General features: G+C 41.1%; 1 protein-coding gene across 1 annotated transcript in view; it reads left to right on the forward strand.

The window, feature by feature from the left end:
• LOC124722546 (F-BAR domain only protein 2-like) overlaps nt 1-17,776 on the forward strand; it is a 313,554-nt gene that overhangs the window by 137,012 nt on the left and 158,766 nt on the right. The window contains exons 8-11 of the mRNA XM_047247688.1: nt 2,533-2,632; nt 2,895-3,058; nt 16,371-16,504; nt 16,639-16,712. Of these exons, the coding sequence (XP_047103644.1) occupies nt 2,533-2,632; nt 2,895-3,058; nt 16,371-16,504; nt 16,639-16,712 (472 nt within the window). The remainder of the gene's footprint in view (nt 1-2,532; nt 2,633-2,894; nt 3,059-16,370; nt 16,505-16,638; nt 16,713-17,776) is intronic.

Consider the following 17,776-nt stretch of genomic DNA (forward strand, 5'->3'; position numbering starts at 1 on the left):
ATTAGTTTATAACATAGTATAATTTGCCTGTGATTAATTGGATTGCTGTCATTTGAAACTGTAATAATTTTTGTATATTTTTTATCTTTCTTAATTTTGTTTACAATAATCTAAGGATTTATTGTATTTCTTTCTTTTTTCTTGCTGACCAAATGCGTGGAAAAATGTGCAGGCGACTCTCCAACTCGATCACCCTATTCTAGTCTCTCATCCTGGACCACAGGTTTCTGTTCTTGTTCACTCCCTCTATGCACTTGCTTAGCCACATTCAGCTAAGAAATTAAGTATCAGACTTCTGCATAATGCTTTTGTAAAATCAAAGACTATTATGCTGAAGTAATGAGCTTTCCACGCAAATGGTGATTGTATCACTCAGTCGTAGCAGAACTTTACACAAATGCTGCCTGTTTTGCTATAGTAGAAAGTGTTAACTGTTTTTTTGTGTGTGTCAGCATTTATTATTTGTATGAACTTCTGAAAATCTAGTCTTTGCATTCATAGTAAACACTGCAAAGTAATTAGTTTTGTGAGCTTGCTAGACATTTTATGTGCATTTACTGCACTACTGGTGTATAACCTTACTTAGACTCAAAGAAACAGGAAATTTTTTACTTGCTTGGTTCTAAAATTACTTACATCCTTCTGTACTATTGTTTCCTGATGATAGCTCTTGTCTTTAGAGGAAGAATAGGCTGTCAGAAACCTATAGGATTTTTGTAGCCAGACATGTATTAAAGGGAAATAAAGTAAGATTTACTGGCTGTTGGCCAAATGTGACATTGAACTATAATTATAGTTATGCTGAATCAACTTATTCCTGCATTTTTGTTATGGCCTACATATTTCTTATTGTCCTCGCATAGAGCAAAGTAGTGTGAACTGTTCACCAGAAAATTTGCACAGCACAATAGCAAAATGTAATTCTGTTTGTCATAAAAAAGCATATTTCTTTAAGAGTGAACCAAAACTCCTCCAACAAAATTTTGCAGTGGTAGTATGGGCCAAAAGTGGGGGGGGATAGTAAACACGGGCACTAATAAGCATTGTTTAAGAACTGTCAACATTTATCCAGTACAAGAGATGTTTTTCACAGTAGCAAAGATGAGCATGTGCTCATAGTTCTTAAGTTATGATTTTTTGAGACCACGTTTACTTTACTTTTTTCTGATTTTGGCTCATACTACCACCTCTTAAAAGTTTGTAGATGGATTTTTTGTTCACTCTGTATAAATGGCTGACATTTGCTACTTATGCATTGGTGTCTCTGTTCAAAGAAATGTCTATTTAAAATTTTCAGTGGTTTTCATTGCAAATAGTGAGTGCTAAACTAATTTGATCTGTCATGAGTAAAAACTCGGGGTCATTTGCACTTCACCATACTTACAAAGATTTCTACATCATTTAAAATGTCACATTATTTACATTGATTGCATAATGAGGTTTGAAGTAGAATTAGCCACTGCTTGGCTGGAAACAGTTCAATCAATGTCACGTGTATTCAATGTCCATTCTGCAATGTGACACTGCCACAAGTACTTTTGTGGACGTTTTTTGTAGCAGCTTTACTTTTAGTTATATATATGTGGTTTTCTTTATGCTCCACATTGTCTGGTTACAATATTCTAATTTGTTTTCTTAGTATATTTTGGGTACTCATTTGTTTTCTTAAATATTTTCATTTATTGTACATAACTTCATTTAAGGTGAAGTTGCAGTCTTGTCAGACTTTTGTTTCCCTGTCTAGCATGCATACATGCACTTCATTCCATATCCTGTGTACATTGTCATCAATCACTACAGAAAAAACTGCAAATTCACTTGACTTAAAATTGTACTGCATTCTTTTCTGAAAATGGGCACCATGGCTAGTGTTGCCGTAGGTAGAATAAAAAAATGTGGTTTGTTTAGAGCTGCTGCATTGTTTTGACATTTGTGCTGCCAGCATCGTAGCACTGATTCAACTGGTGTCAGTCTAGACGACGAAGTGAAATGGAATATTTTTAACCAAAAAGTATACATCATAGTGAAAGGGCAAATTCATTAATTTGTTGGCAGCATGTACATATTTTTGTTTTGTTTTGATTTAAACCAAATATTAATTTCCATTTATGTGATGACTGAAAAGTAGGTAATGGCCACATAAGGCTGAAAAACAGTTACATACTCAAATATCTGTATATTGGTTCTTTTTCATGGAACATACATTTACCAAAGAATTTGGGTAATATTGCGTGAAGTTTTCAAATGGGACCAACGCCATTTGACACAACAGCCAGTAAATATGTCGTCCAAAGGTTCTTTTCTATTATCACTGATATACAGCTCACATAATTACTGCAGTGTTCTGAATTAGTTGTAATTTTTTAGTAGTTATGTAGTTGCCTCTTCAGGAGTGCACAAAGTGAACATTTTTTGATAGCCTGTCTAAATATTAGCATTTAGTAGCTTCCCAGTTAGCAATTATAATAAGAAATGCACAGTAGAGTTTTGTTAATCGATGTAAAATATTACAGAATCATGTGTGATTTGCAGGGTTTTTAAGAAGCAGGCGTGAGAAGCGTAAGGAAAAGAAAGCGAAAAAGAAGAAAGATGGCATGGATAACACTAGTAGTAAAGAAGAAAAGTCAGATGTGTGAGTAACTATTAATCATTCAGGTAGGAAATTCACATAGTAGAGTGTCATATCACCTTAAAAACACGATACATGGGACAACCCTTGATTCAGTTTTCCTAAATTGTTAAAATAATATATGCTTTGTGGCTACATTGAAGAAACTTGTTTCCATTCCATTTAAAGGTAGTTTATACTTAAGTCAGAAGTCTCAAAATTTTATTTTTAAAAATGGACTGATACTATCTCTAGAGACTAAAGTCTTTGTTGTTCAACTCTTCAGAAAGAATGGAAGTCTTGATGCTTCCAGGGAAGACAAGGATGACAATAGGAAGTCAGAGACACCAACTCCCGAAGTGGATGAGGAGGGCTACTGTATCAAACCTAAACCAGATCCTTGGGAAAATGATAAAGGGAGCTTTTATTCGAGCTCAGACACTGATTCAGGTGAGTTATTTAGAGCAAGAATATATTTTCCTGAAATTCTCCACATATGAGCTATGGTACCTAAATGTTAGACGTGTAATTAATGATGTATGGCAGAATTAGTTGAAGGTTTAGATATGTGGACTGATTATTCATCACCATGTGTCTTAAGAGTGCATAATAATACCTTCATTACAGTGCTGACTAAACCTATTCATGCCACTTCTTGTTTTGTTATGTCTATACACTATGTTTATGTTATGTATATACCTTCTATGGCTTTTCAGGCCTAAATTAATACATATTTGACACAGAACCGCTTAGTGTATTGCTTTACTCTTGCCTTAAGGATCTTTCATTATGTATGTGTTCTAAGTTAATGTTCGACATCTAAGTTTAACAGGACTGCAGCTTTGACTGGCACTGCAATTGTTTTGAATGTCACTGATTTTTAGTACCTATGAGTAATTGTTGAAATTCTTGAAGAAAATATAGTCACATCTTTGTTTTTTAACATAGGAAGTTGTGGTAAACAATATCTTTAAAGATGAATGTAGAACATTTTTCAACATTTAGGAGCATAAGTTTTATGGAAACAAAACTGCCACTAACAGAAAATAAGTACTTTCAAAATTTCAAAGCTACGTCTTTGTTGGGAAGAAAGAGAGGAATGAATACTCAGGATAAAGTATTAAAATATTGTAAAAGCTGTAACAGAAAGAAAATCCCCACTCACTTCAAGAGTTTAGAGAGACATATAATTTAGGTAGGAATCAACATAAGAGTTGAAGAGATGAACTTTGAAGTACACGTTGCAACCCAGTTGTTTTTATTTTCCAGTAAACTTGTACATGACATCCACAGAGTCAGAAGATTTATGATCTGTAAGGAATATGACTAAACTGACTTGAGTGACATCTATTGATGTCTTTCAGTACCTAATTTTAAGTCTGGGAAGTAGCTGTCAGCAATCACCTTCCTTATTTGTGGTCTTGTCATAACACCTCCTTCCACTTTTGCATCGAGTAACTCTTGAAACTTCTTTCACAGATATTAAAAGGTATCTAAGTCTTTGTCCAGAGCCATTACGAAATTTGAGTTCCAGCATCAAATGAAGATGAAGATGGAGCACGATATCTTTGTCATGATCAATCAGTGGTACATTTTGGCTGCACTCTCTCTCTCTCTGATCAACTGTATATTCATTGCGTAGTGGTGTTTTTATCTTTACTGTTCTACTTGCATATAAAACAGTTGTACTTGAGTACCTTGTTTTTATTCCCAAGAGTGAATTCTTTCAAACGACCACAGCTACACCGGTTGCATTCATAGTGAGTGTTTTTTCAAGAAGTAGTGACATGCTGTTGTATGTCTCTTCAAGTCTGGCAGAATATCCAGCAAATAGTGATGCATATGTTTCTGGAGATAGTAATATTGTCTGAAGATTAGTCTTATGTGAATGAATTAAGTCACGAATCTTCAATGTTGTGTTCCACACTCACGATGTTTGATGTCTATACTCTAGCAAATAATGCCACCCATTGCAGAGAACTTCAGGAATTCCTTGTGTCTATGCCAAAAGTGTGAGGTTGCTTTACACAGTACAAACAAAGGATTTTGTAAGCCTTCAACAAAATAGTTGTGCCTTTTTACTACCAGATCCAATAAGATGTCACATAGCTCAGCATCATTTATTATGTCTTCAGCATGTTGGTGGTCAGTCTGAATTGAGATGAAAATGCATTATCTTCTTGCATTTCTGAGTCAACAGTGTATGTTTCAATGGCTTTTGATATTGAACAAGTGACAGGATCATTAGAAATTGGTTTAGGAACTGAAGGAACATCTGGATACATCACAGGTGCATGAGTTTTATAAGAGAACTTGGTTATGTTTGTCGTTCAGAAATAAATCTGTGGTGTGGTTTTTGGACTCTCATCATATCAAGAAACTCTTTAGGCCAGACTGTTGTTCTTCTTTTCCTTCTGTTTACAACAGCCACAAGTAGCCACAGTGGACATGGTGACCCCAGTTCAGTGTGATTAAACTTGAAAATATTTCGATGTTTGCATAAATTCTGTGCAAAGGACAGGGTCCAAGGGAATATTATGATGCTATATGAAAGATAACAAAAACAATAAAAGTATTTCCAGCAAATGGTGTTCCATGAAAAATAGAATTTTATCAGTTTCTTAAAAAGCTTTACATGAAGCTTAACAGTTTTCTGATTTTAAAGCAGCTTAAAAACTGCTTTGTAAGATGTAGGTATGAGAACAGATTTCCTAGTTTGTCCATTAGTGTTATTATATTATAGCCATTGCTAACAGTGCAAGAAACATCTATGAACAGGTGGTGCACTGCCATCTTGTCTTGGTTCATGAATTCAGACACCACACTTCCAGTGTGGGTTCAGAAGATGGCAAACCATAACTGGTAACATGATTGTGGGACACAGATGTGCAGAACACTATGAGAAGATTTTGAATAGGAGAATAATACTACCCACGAGGAAGGTTTCTAAAGGTCACTGTATTTGGTATCACAGTCAGTGGCCTAAAGCCCATGATGAGCGGACTTATACAAGATTAACTAAGCCTCGTGGTTTGTTGGATGTGAAAATTTTTATTTAATTATCAAATATTGGTATTCTGTTTGAGAGAGAGTGACTACCCATTGAAATGGCATTCACAAATGAGAAACAACACTTGGAATTTGTGCAAAAGGACCTTGCAGCAGTTGGTGTAGAACAAATGTCAGTCTGTATATAATCTTAAACCGAAGTTCTGTCCTGGTTGCTACTGGCTCTAATAGGATATACAAGAGTGTGTACACCAGATAATATTTTAAAATATTTCATGCAGTGTCTTAAATCAGCTCCACAGTTATGCATCAACACTGATGAATCTAACCAGGGAGACAACCTTTGCTGTTCTGTGCTTTCTGCTCATCACGCATTAGTATTCAGTTTACAAAAGATATTCATACTCTGTGATGGATCATTGAAAAGATAAGTGGGTGGGATTGATGAATAACAAGCTGCTTTCTTCCATATCAGCATTGCACTTTTAATAATAAGAAAACTTTAGGTTGACAGATTTTGAAAATCAGCAAGATGGGATACATGTCACATGAATCTAACTGGGTTCATGTTTTCATTGCAGCTGTGGAATACTACAGTTAAATTTTTGTTTGACTTAATCTGGGTGATAAATCTGGAGGAAATAATAAGAAGTCAGTACCAAAACACATTTATTCTCATGACAATAAAGGAGAAACATGAAATGGAAGGTGTCCTTGTCATATAAAATACCAAGGTTTTTTACCTTTTATGGAGTTTGCTGGGACATGTACATTCCATTAACTACAAACCATGTATAAACCAACAAATTTGATGAGGAGTGCTGTAATGTTTCAAAACAATGTTTTCCGTGTGTGAGGAAACAGAATTACTAACTTCAAACTTTCTTGGAACAAGGAAGAAGGTGATATTATTTGATTTTCACAAAACATGTGCACCTTGCCAGCTATAAACACATGGCACCTTACTTGATGTCTCACTGTGTTCTCTGTGTGTACCCCATGGCTTGTAGTATTCTTCTTGAAGTTTTGAAAGCATCTCACCAGATGGCAGCACCAGACAGGTAAGGGACGTCAATACCTAACCACTCAACTGTGTATTACTTTAGTGGGACATACGTGTTGCATCTACCACTAAGGGGTTGACACGTCTTCATATGGGACGTGTATAGATTCCTTTCCAAGTGAGAGGATCCACTGATGTGAAGTACTTGAGGTGTATAGCTTTTTGGTATGCTTTGTAGTATTTTAGTGTATATTCAGACAACAGGGTGGAGACCAGTTTGTCAGGTGATGTACTATCTGTTTTTCAGAGCTAAAGAAAAATGGGGTAAAAGTTTTAACGTTTTGTGAAATGCATTATCTGATTTTCAAATTACTAGGAGATTTTAATGTATCATTAAGGTAGGTAGCTTATCAAACATCTTGTAAGTAATCACCCTGTCTCACTTTCTGAGGTGTTTGTTTTAGCCTTCACTCTGTTTAAACTATCAACTATTTTAGCAGTTTGTGGTACAGAGAGGGCTGGTGAATATGAGTGAAAATGAGGTAGAGGAATGAAATTTTTGCTGGGTTTGTATCTTAAGTAGACATAAGTTTTATCCCTCCTGCGGGATCGGGGGTAAGAATAGGCCTGCGGTATTCCTGCCTGTCGTAAGAGGCGACTAAAAGGGGTCTAAAACGTTTCGGCCTTATGTGATGGTCCCCTGTTGGGTTTGACCTCCACATCTCAAAATTTTTCCGAAGAGTGAGCCAATTGGGGAAGGGCACCTTACTTGGTGCATTGTGTCCATCTTGCGTTGAGAACTTTCGCCAGCTTATTCTTTGTTGCATTGCAGTCCTGCCTGCTCTCCATCTCTTGGGCATGGATACGTTCCTGCATGCACTTTCCGCCATGCAATGTGCAGTGTCACTTTCTCCACTGACAGCGACCATGGACTATATGTCACCTAAAATCCAGCACGGTAGCCAGTCCGTTGTGGTGGGGCCGCCATGTACCCTGTTGCTTGTAGCCCCCTGACAACACAGGGATCGCTCTGCTGATGCCTGCGCCGTTTACTCCCCATGTATGCCAAGGAGTAGATGCCCATCTCCCTGGGGCATCAGGACTCCCGGCAATGGCCATCCTGCCAGGTGACCCTTGCTGTGGCTGGGTGGCGTCCATGGGGAGGGCCCTTGGTCAGAGTAGGTGGAATCAGGGTGAATGACACACAGTGAAGCGTGGCACATCATCTCTTGCTGGTGACCAGCCACCAGCAGTCTCTAAGCATTCGAGGGCTCATTTTAAAGCTAACGTTTATGACCCCAAATCGTTCCCCTCCCTGGCCACACCATGGGAGGAACGAAAGGCAATGAATGAAAGTGAAACGTATTTGCCCAGGTATCTCGTCTGCACCGGAGCTGATAGAGAATCCTTTGTATCTGTGAAACCTAAGTTCTTTGTAGTGCATTTACAGGACAAGCTTGGGGAGGTGGAGGGCTTGTCCAAAATGCGCTCTGGGTCAGTTTCGATAAAAACGGCATCCTCTGTCCAGTCACGCAGGTTACTTGCTTGTGACAAGTTGGGGGATATTAACGTTACCATCACACCACATAAGAGTTTAAATATGGTCCAGGGTATTATTTTCCATAGTGACCTACTTTTGCAGTCTGATGATGAGCTGCGCGCCAACTTAGTGTCGAGGTGTTCATTTCGTCCGGCACATTCATCGGGGTTCGAGGGACAATCAGGTTGCCACCAGTGCCTTCATCTTGGCCTTCGGGGGTGATGCATTACCAGAGAAGGTCAAGGTGATGGTCTACCGATGTGGCGTCAAGCCCTATATCCCTCCCCCGATGCGGTGCTTTAAGTGCTGAAAGTTCGGCCACATGTCTTCCTGCTGCACTTCCAGCCTCACATGTCAAGATTGCGGATGCCCATCACATCCCGATACTCCATCTGCCCCGCCTCCCATCTGTGTCAACTACGGAGAGCATCATTCACCTTGCTCGCCAGACCGCAGGATCTTAGAGGAAGAGCGCAAAAACATGGAAAATAAGACCCTGGACCGACTGACCTATCCTGAGGCCAAGTGGAAATATGAACGACTACATCCTGTGCGCATGACTTCCTCCTATGCTGCTGCAACGACAACCATGTTAGCCCCATCAGTTCAGCATATTCCAGCCAGATCAAGAGCCGTACGACTCCACATGCCCCCTTGCCCCTGGGGGGGGGGGGGGGGGCACTATCCCCCCTGTTGCTCCTGTGCCACCTACCTCGGGAGCAACCCCCGCCCCCCCCCCCCCCCCCACACACACACACACACACACACACACACACACACACACACACACACACACGTCCCTTGGGTCCCTCCCTTCCCAGGTTTCAACAAGCGGGAAGGCTGATGACCGACAATGGCATAAGTGCCCACAACCAGCTGGTCTTAGGGCTTCACAATCCTCCTCCGTCCCGGAGACTGAATCGGTGAATCCCTCCCAGCGAATGAAACCCAAGGGGCAGCGTGAGAAATCAAAGAAGAAGAGCTCTAAGCCAAAGGAACTTGCGGTGGCACCCACCTCACTGCAACCTTCGAGCTCTGCATCTGAGGACAAGGTGGAGATTCTGGCATCCGCTGAGGACCTTGATCTCGCCGGTCCCTCGAACACGATGGATAGCACTTGCACATGTGCTCAGTCGGAGGCAGCAGGTGACACAGCAGCGTAATCTGCCTCCCCAGCCCCTTCACGCCTTTCTCAGCCATGGACAATATCATCCTCCAGTGGAACTGCAGCGGTTTCTTCCACCATCTTGCTGAGCTCCGACACCTTCTCAGCCTCCACCCTTTTCTCTTCAAGAAACTTGGTTTCTGGCAATGCGAACCCCAGCCCTCCATGGCTATCGGGGTTATTATAGGAACCGGGCAGTTTATGGAAGGGTCTCTGGTGGTGTCTGCATCTATGTCCTTCACTCCCTTCACAGCAAGTCTGTTCCTCTACAAACACCTTTAGAGGCTGTCGCTGTTCGGGTGTGGACACCACAGGCTGTTACTATCTGCAGTCTTTATCTTCCACCACATGGTGATGTCCCATAGCAAGTCCTGGCTGCGCTGATAGCCCAATTGCTGCCAGCTTTTCTGTTACTGGGCGACTTCAACGCCCATAACCCTCTGTGGGGTGGGTCAGTGGCAACAGGTCGAGGCACCTCCATTGAGCATGTATTGACACAGCTCTACTTTTCCATTTTAAATGATGGTGCCTTCACACATTTGAGTGTGGCGCATGGCACGTACTCAGCCATCGACCTTTCGACCTGCAGCCGTAGCCTCTTACCGTCTGTCCAGTGGAGTGTGCGTGATGACCTGTGTGGTGGTGACCACTTTCCGACCTTTCTGTCACTGCCACAGCGTCACTCTTCTGGGCGCCCTTGCAGATGGGCTATGAATAAGGCTGACTGGGACTCGTTCTCCTCCATGGCCGCTATTGCGCCTCTTTCTAATGAAGCCATTGATGCGATGGTTCACTCAGTCACCACTGGCGTCGTTACTGCCGCAGAATCTGCCAGTCCCCGTTCTTGTGGGTCCCCTCGGTGGAGGACTGTGCCTTGGTGGTTGCCTGAGATCGCTGGGGCGATTAAAGATTGCCGGCGGGCGCTCCAGCGTCACAAGTGGCATCCATCTTTCGAAAACCTTATCGCCTTTAAACCGCTCCATGTGGAGGCCCGCCACCTCGTTCGCCAACACAGGCAGGAGTGCTGGGAACGATGTGTCTCTACCATTGGCCTCCATGTCTCTCCGTCCCAGGTCTGGGCCAAGATTAGACGCCTCTATGGCTATCGGACCCTGTCAGTGTCCCTGCGCTCTCACTGAATGGAACAGTTTGTACTGACTCCGACGTAATTGCAAACCGCTTGGCAGAGTATTTTGCTCTGAGTTCCGCTTCTGCGAATTACTCACTGACCTTCCGCTCCATTAAAGAGCGGATGGAACGTCGGAGCCTTTCATTTTGCACCCACCATCCTGAATCCTACAATGTTCCATTCAGTGAGTGGGAATTTCACAGTGCCCTAGCCGCTTGCCCTGATACAGCTCCTGGGCCAGATCGCATCCACTGTCAGATGCTGAAACACCTTTCAGTGGACTGCCAGCTACGCCTCCTCGACCTTTACAACCGTCTCTGGGTCAAGGGTGAGTTTCTGTCACAATGATGGAAAGCATTGTTATCCCCGTTTTGAAACCTGGCAAGAACCCTTTGGAGGTGGACAGCTACCACCCCATTAGCCTCACCAATGTTCTTAAGTTTGCTCGAACAGATGGTGAGCCGGCGATTGAGTTGGGTACTCGAGTCTTGGGGCCTCCATGTCAAGGTGGGTTCCGTAAAGGCCGCTCTGCCGCTGACAATCCGGTGAGCCTGGAGTCAGCCGTCCGTACGGCCTTTGCCCGCCGTCAACACCTCATCGCTGTCTTTTTTTGACATGCAGAAGGCATACAATACGACATGGCGCCATCACATCCTCTCTACACTTCATGATTGGGGTCTTCGGGGTCTGCTGCCGATTTTCATACGAAATTTTCTGTCGCATCATACCTTTCGCGTGCAAGTCGCGGCCTCCCATAGTTCCTCTCAAGTTCAGGAGAACAGGGTACCGCAGGGGTCTGTTTTAAGTGTGTGCCTGTTTTTAATTGCAATTAATGGACTCGCTGCGGCTTTGGGAACATCTGTCTCTGCTTCCTTATATGCTGACTACTTCTGCCTTTACTATAGCTCCACTGGCATTGCAGCTGCTGAACGTCAGCTGCAGGGTGCTATCCGCAAGACGCAGTCTTGGGCTGTAGCGCATGGCTTCCAGTTTTTGGCTGCCAAGACCTGTGTTATGCATTTCTGCCGGCGACGAACAGTTCACCCTGAGCCACGGCTTTATCTTGTCAGCGAACTTCTTGCTGTTGTGGAGACACATCGTTTTTTGGGTGTGGTTTTTGATGCCCGGTTGACTTGGCTCCCACATATTCGGCAGCTTAAACAGATGTGTTGGCAGCATCTTAATGCTCTGCGATGCTTGGGTCACACCAGCTGGGGCGCCGACCGATCTATCCTCTTACAGCTCTACCAGGCGTTAATCCAGTCCCGTCTGGATTATGGGAGCCTGGCTTATGGTTCAGCATCCCCATCTGCATTGCGGGTGCTGGACCCAATCCTTCACAGCGGGATCAGACTTGCCACTGGTGCTTTCCGGACCAGCCCTGTGGACAGCATACTTGTGGAGGCAGGTGTCCCTCCACTGCGGTTCTGGTGCCAACGTTTACTGGCCGCTTATGCTACGCATCTTTGTAGCATGCCCGGGCATCCTAACTATCGTCTTCTGTTCCCACAGTCGGTCGTCCATCTCCCAGAACGTCGGCCCCGGTCGGATTGTATGATTGCAGTCCGCGTCAGAGAGCTTCTCTCCGGGCCCCTATGCGTACACCCCCGTGGTGTGTGCCTCTACCTTGCCTTCGGCTCGAATTGGCACAGGGCCCGAAGGACTCAGTCCCTCTGGAGGCCTTTCGCAGCCGCTTTTTTTTCCATCCTTGCCATGTATCAGGGCTCTGGCGTTGTATACACTGATGGTTCAATGGTTGCTGGTGGTGTCGGTTATGCTCTGACTAGGGGACCACTACAAACAACATTCATTGCCGGCTGGCTGCAGCGTTTTCACTGCTGAGCTGGTTGCCATCTTTCGTGCCCTAGAATATATCCGCTCCTGCCCAGGTGAGTCCTTCGTTATATGTAGCGACTCCCCGAGCAGTTTACGAGCTATCGACCAGTGTTTCCTTCTCTCTCGTCTGGTGATGGCTGTCCAGGAGTCCCTCCATACTCTTGCCCGTTGGGGCCGCTCTGTGGTCTTTGTGGCCATGTTGGGATACCCAGCAACCTGGTTGGTTTGGGAGATTAAAGGGACCAGACTGCTACGGTCATCGGTCCCTTGTTCCAAAATTTCAAACACCCACACAGAATAAAAAGGAACAATGGAGAAGACGACAGGCGACACAGGACAAGAAAGACTTAGACAGATACCAGACAAAAGAAATGAAAATCACACAGTGTGTGACAGTGGTTGGCCGACCATAGAGACAAAAAAGGAAAAGCAAACCACCGAGAAACACACTAAAAAATCAGACTAAAAACCATAAGTTTTATACATTTCAACTACATACATCTGACATTTGTAACAACCATATTGTTCAGTGCCCTAGGAACAAAAGCAACTGCCACCACCACCACCACCACCAACAACAACAACAACAACAACAACAACAACAACATTGAGCAGAATGCTTTTGGCAAATCAGTTTTTGAGCTCCCATATAGAATAAGACATTTTACAAAAGGGTTTTACAAAGTTCGTGTAAGTATGCAATGCCTGTATTTGTGTTTTGTTTTATAACAGATTGAAAAATCTTTTCTGTTTCCTTTTTAAGAATTAAAAACATATCTTTTTAATACCGAAAAATAAGACCTTGTAGAAGGACACCACCATTTGTAGAGATATGTTAATATTTCTGAATCTGATTAATCAGCACTGAATCTATTATTATGCACATGAAAAACCTTTTTAAAATGTTAAATCATAACACATAAAAAACTGTGATTTGTCATCAATTGCTTAACTTGAGAAACCCTATCACCATGCGAATCTGGATTTCAATAGATTCGCAGTCAGAGTTGTATGGAAGCTAGTCGGCTGCTGTTCTGTGGTGTTCAAGTTAAGATTGAACACCACAGTTCTGTTGAAAGTGGTATATCCTGGCATTTCATCTGTGAACTATTGCAGTCACTGACAACAGCTCTAAACTTAACATTGAATTCGTACCTAGGTGCAATATGATATTTACATTCATATAAAATAATAAGAGGTTTTCTTTTTCTTTCACATTTCGTTCTCCCTCAGTAGGAGAAGGTTGGTCTATTACAAGACATGTAAGAAATGACCTTTATCATATCAACAGTAGGGTTAAGTTTTTCCTTTTTTACCTCTTGCCATTTTGTTGATGGCGCTGATAGCAAAGGAAAAGGGGGGGGGGGGGGGGGAGTGTGTGGATTATGCTCCTAATTGGGAATTCCCAAACTTCAAGAGAATTTGACCTGAGCAACAGCTCTCGTATTCATCGTACAGATGGGGGAAACCTTAAAAAACTGTGGGTAGGACTGCTGGCTTTGCCAACTTACATATGATCATCACTGTCTCCATGAGTGCAACAGATATTTGTTGTGTGTTCTCTGACACTGCCTCAGCCACAAGCTCAGTAGCTTCACTCACACTGTTGTCCTGGATGGGTTTTCCTCTAACGCAGCATGGAGGAAAGGCCGTTCCTTGTTCACATCTTCCATCATCCTTACTCTACCTAAGAAGGCATTGCAGCTGTGCCAACTTGCCCACCACAGTAAGCACATGCTGGATTGTCATTCTTCATCTTTGTCAAAGTGGGACTGTTACAGTATGCCTGGAAACGATTCCACCATGACATGGAAGCCCAAGAACTTATACCATACACATTGTCGGTGTCCTTTCTCCACCCATTGTTCTCTGCCATATCTGTGGCCAGGGTTAGTAGTAGTGGTCTCTTCTCACAAGTCTGGTTATCATCACACCTCCAAACCCAGTATGTAACAAACCTTTCTGTACTGTTTCTTCATTGTACATCACACAGCAACAGTAACCCTTGGAATAGTGCTCTTGTTGTTCACATCTCCATCCACTTCTGCTGTGTCTTCACAGGCACTGACACATTATATTGGCCAGTGAGGGTCTTGTAGTTGTGGAAGTGGTGTGCTTGTAGCTCTATCAGTGTCGTCATCGAGAGACTTTACACTGAACTTAAACTTCGTGCAGTCCATGAGTTTGCTGTTGAACTCTCTGTCCTTGCAGTGGGTGTACATAGTTGTTACTCACACTTTCATGTCACAGTTGTTCTTTGCCGTAACCCATGGACCTTTAGTCAGGTGCAACCCATGGTTCACAAGGTTATAACAAGCTATTGTTTTTGTTGAAGTCATCAAGTTAGTTCTTCCCTGCAGAACTACCCGATTCATCATCAGAGTTTCATCCAAAATTAAGCAAGCCAAGTATCATTCATGGTTTCAGTTTTTCACTTTCTGAGCAGAACTGCTGTGGGTCACTTCACTTCATTTGACTTTTCTACATCTGCTGTGCCTATTCTCATGTATTCCGGACATTTATGATCAAGATTTTGCTTTTGCTGTTACAACAGCAAGCACAGCGGTCTTGTTGATAATACGTGTTCATCACATGTGCTGACCCAGGTGAAGCCCCAGCGTGAAAGAAGTAATTGGTAGCAAAAAAAGCCCACGACTGTCTGTGAACCAAATCCTAAACCACTCAGTATGTAGTGTGACAGTTAACCATATAGCTAATGAGGTAATACCATTTGTAGTAAACCATAGCAAACCCGAAAGGGAGGGTACTTTTATTTAAACAAATAGTTATGTAAGGATTTTTGTAGTAGTTTACACTTGTGCTAAAATCATTTACAGCTTAGAGGTAACAAGTAAGAGTTTATGAAACAACACATTGCTTTAAGCAAGAGGCCAACTATGAAATATTGAAATTTAACAAAATGAGGTTATTACAATGTACAAATTTCTAATGTGATAATCTTAACTCATAGTTAAGATAGGCATTTGTGAAACTTATTACCAAAATTTCTTGGTGAAAAATGGGAGATGTTACCAGTATTTGAGTAGATGCATATCATCTACAGAAAATGGGTAATTTTGATAGCTCTGAAATTATTGTAAGTATTTAAGAAGGGAACTCAGTCTGTATAATTCAGAAATACTGTTATTGAAAGATAAATAGCTAATAAAAATAAGGTGGTGTAAAATCCAGAAGAATACCTGACAAAGAAGTACATAATTGGGCAAATAATGAATAGTGAAAGAGGAGGAACTTGATAACAAACAGTAAACCTAAAATAGGGAAATGACAGATAAGGATTATGTGACAAAGTGAGACATGAAATGATGAAGGAAGAGAGGAAAGACTGGCGAGAACATAGCAAACTTAACAAAGGCAATATGATGAGGACCAAGTTTCTGAAGCACATATGCTGTGAAGGAGAAACAAATGACTCACTGATGAAACAAGGTCTGTGATGCTGCATTGCAGACTAAATGATAATGAAAAATCAAAAAACAAGCTGCTGCAAAATGTAAATGTTAAGAGGTAATACAGAATCCTGAACACTACTTGTGAGTGGGCATTCTACTATTGGTTATGTGTGTCTTCCCACTGAATTTGGTAGTGTGTCATGAATGTATGGATTTTATTGTTAGAGCTTGTGTAACATATATCAACTTAACTGAATGTATTCTGTAGCTTTCCATAATGAAAGTATCACCACAAAGTCTTGAGGTTTAGTGAATGATTTTTAGAGTAGTTCATTTTGTCCAATGTTGGAGATGTTCTACCTTCATCTCATTTGTATACTTTTATTTTATGAGCCAGTGATTCATGGATCAGAAGATAGGAACATGCACTCTAAAATATATAAAGTAACATGTGTGCTTAATGTTATGATGAGGTTGTCTAGCAATATATTGTTTGCATTTTCTAAGCTATTATCATGTGTTGTGTTTCATGCAACTTCTTCTTTGTACCCCCAGCCAGTCTCATTGAACTACCCTTCTGCCTCTGTAATTTTAATTTATCAAAGTTTCTTCAAAAAATTAATACTGTGTATACCTTATTGAGAAATACTGTAATCATTGTTTTTAGACGATGAAAGAGAACACAAAATTCATGTGGAAATCAAACCATTAAGCAACGGGTCTGCTCCAATGAGTGCCAGTGTTGATGAGCTCCGTGCAACGGTGGAAAACTTGTCTCTTTCACCAGTTGCTACAGTTACAGTGAGTGCTTCATTGCACAAAATTAACTTTTTTGAATGTGCATTTTAATTTTATTTGGTTCTTTGTAATTATGAGTTTAGGGTTAATTGATGTCCAAACCCTTTATTTTCATACTTTATGTATTTTTTTTAAAGGCAAGAAGAGATTCAGCTGCTGACCCAGACTCTCACATCAAACGCTCCCAGTCCGTCTCTCAACAGCTAGGAGGGTAAGGAACCAGTGATACTTAATTTTAGTCATTAGATAATATAATTTTGAAATCAGTACAAGACTGAGCTGATGATGTTAAGTTTGATTAAGATAGCTTTAAGTTTAAGACTTATGTTGTGCCACATCAGTTCCTTCTAGGTATTTAGCTGACAGGATGTAGGTTTTGAAGTAAATTTCATACATTTTGGTTTATCAAATGAGTTTATGGGAAAAGAAATAAGTGTAAGTAATTTGTTTGATCATGGAATACCTTGTTTGGAATCAACAGTGGTGGGGCTATTGACCGTTCAGTGTTTTAAAGATATAGTTGATAAAATAGTCCTGAAATCATTGAGTTATTTACATCGTATTGCAGTGTTTTGCAGTTTTCTGGTTCCTTGTTTGTATCAGATCTCATAGATAAAGTCTTTCTTTGCAGTTACTCTTTCATTGGTAATGATGAAATTATTCCATGTTAAAGCATGTTTTAGCTTACAGATTTGCATGACCAGTTGTGAGCATGATAATTTCATTAAACTAGAAGTGCTTATTAAGTCGAGGGGTAGAAGACAATACGTTTTTATATTTTTAAGGTCTGCACAAGTTTTGCACTCATTTTGACAGTGTGAAGAGTTCTTTAAAGTGACTCAGTTTTTCGGGGATGATGTTATTTTTCTAAATTGAAGAAAGTTATATGATTGCATCGCTAAAACGTGTGTGTATACTTTTTCTTTCTCATTCAGTCCATTAAAGAGCACAAATACTAGAAACATTGATTCATCTTACAAACATTAAACATCATTTTGTATTACATAAGTTTTTTTCTAAGTTTCCTGCTAATGTAACAGATCTTTTTTGGAAATCTGCTCTGTGAGCAATTTTTTGTCGTAATCTAGCTCGTACTTCTTAATGTAACTAGTCATCCTAAATATTTCCCTGCAAGAGAATATTTTCTGATAGTATTAGGTTACTGTTGTAATACACAAGTATAATGTCATCATTCAAAATTGCAGAGGATTTGCATTTTTTTGAAAAAATAAATTACACATCAAGGAATAGGTTTAGATTTTCCCATTTAAACTT

This window comes from Schistocerca piceifrons, chromosome X, assembly GCF_021461385.2.
Source record: "Schistocerca piceifrons isolate TAMUIC-IGC-003096 chromosome X, iqSchPice1.1, whole genome shotgun sequence".
In the NCBI taxonomy this organism is placed as follows: Eukaryota; Metazoa; Arthropoda; class Insecta; order Orthoptera; family Acrididae; genus Schistocerca; species Schistocerca piceifrons.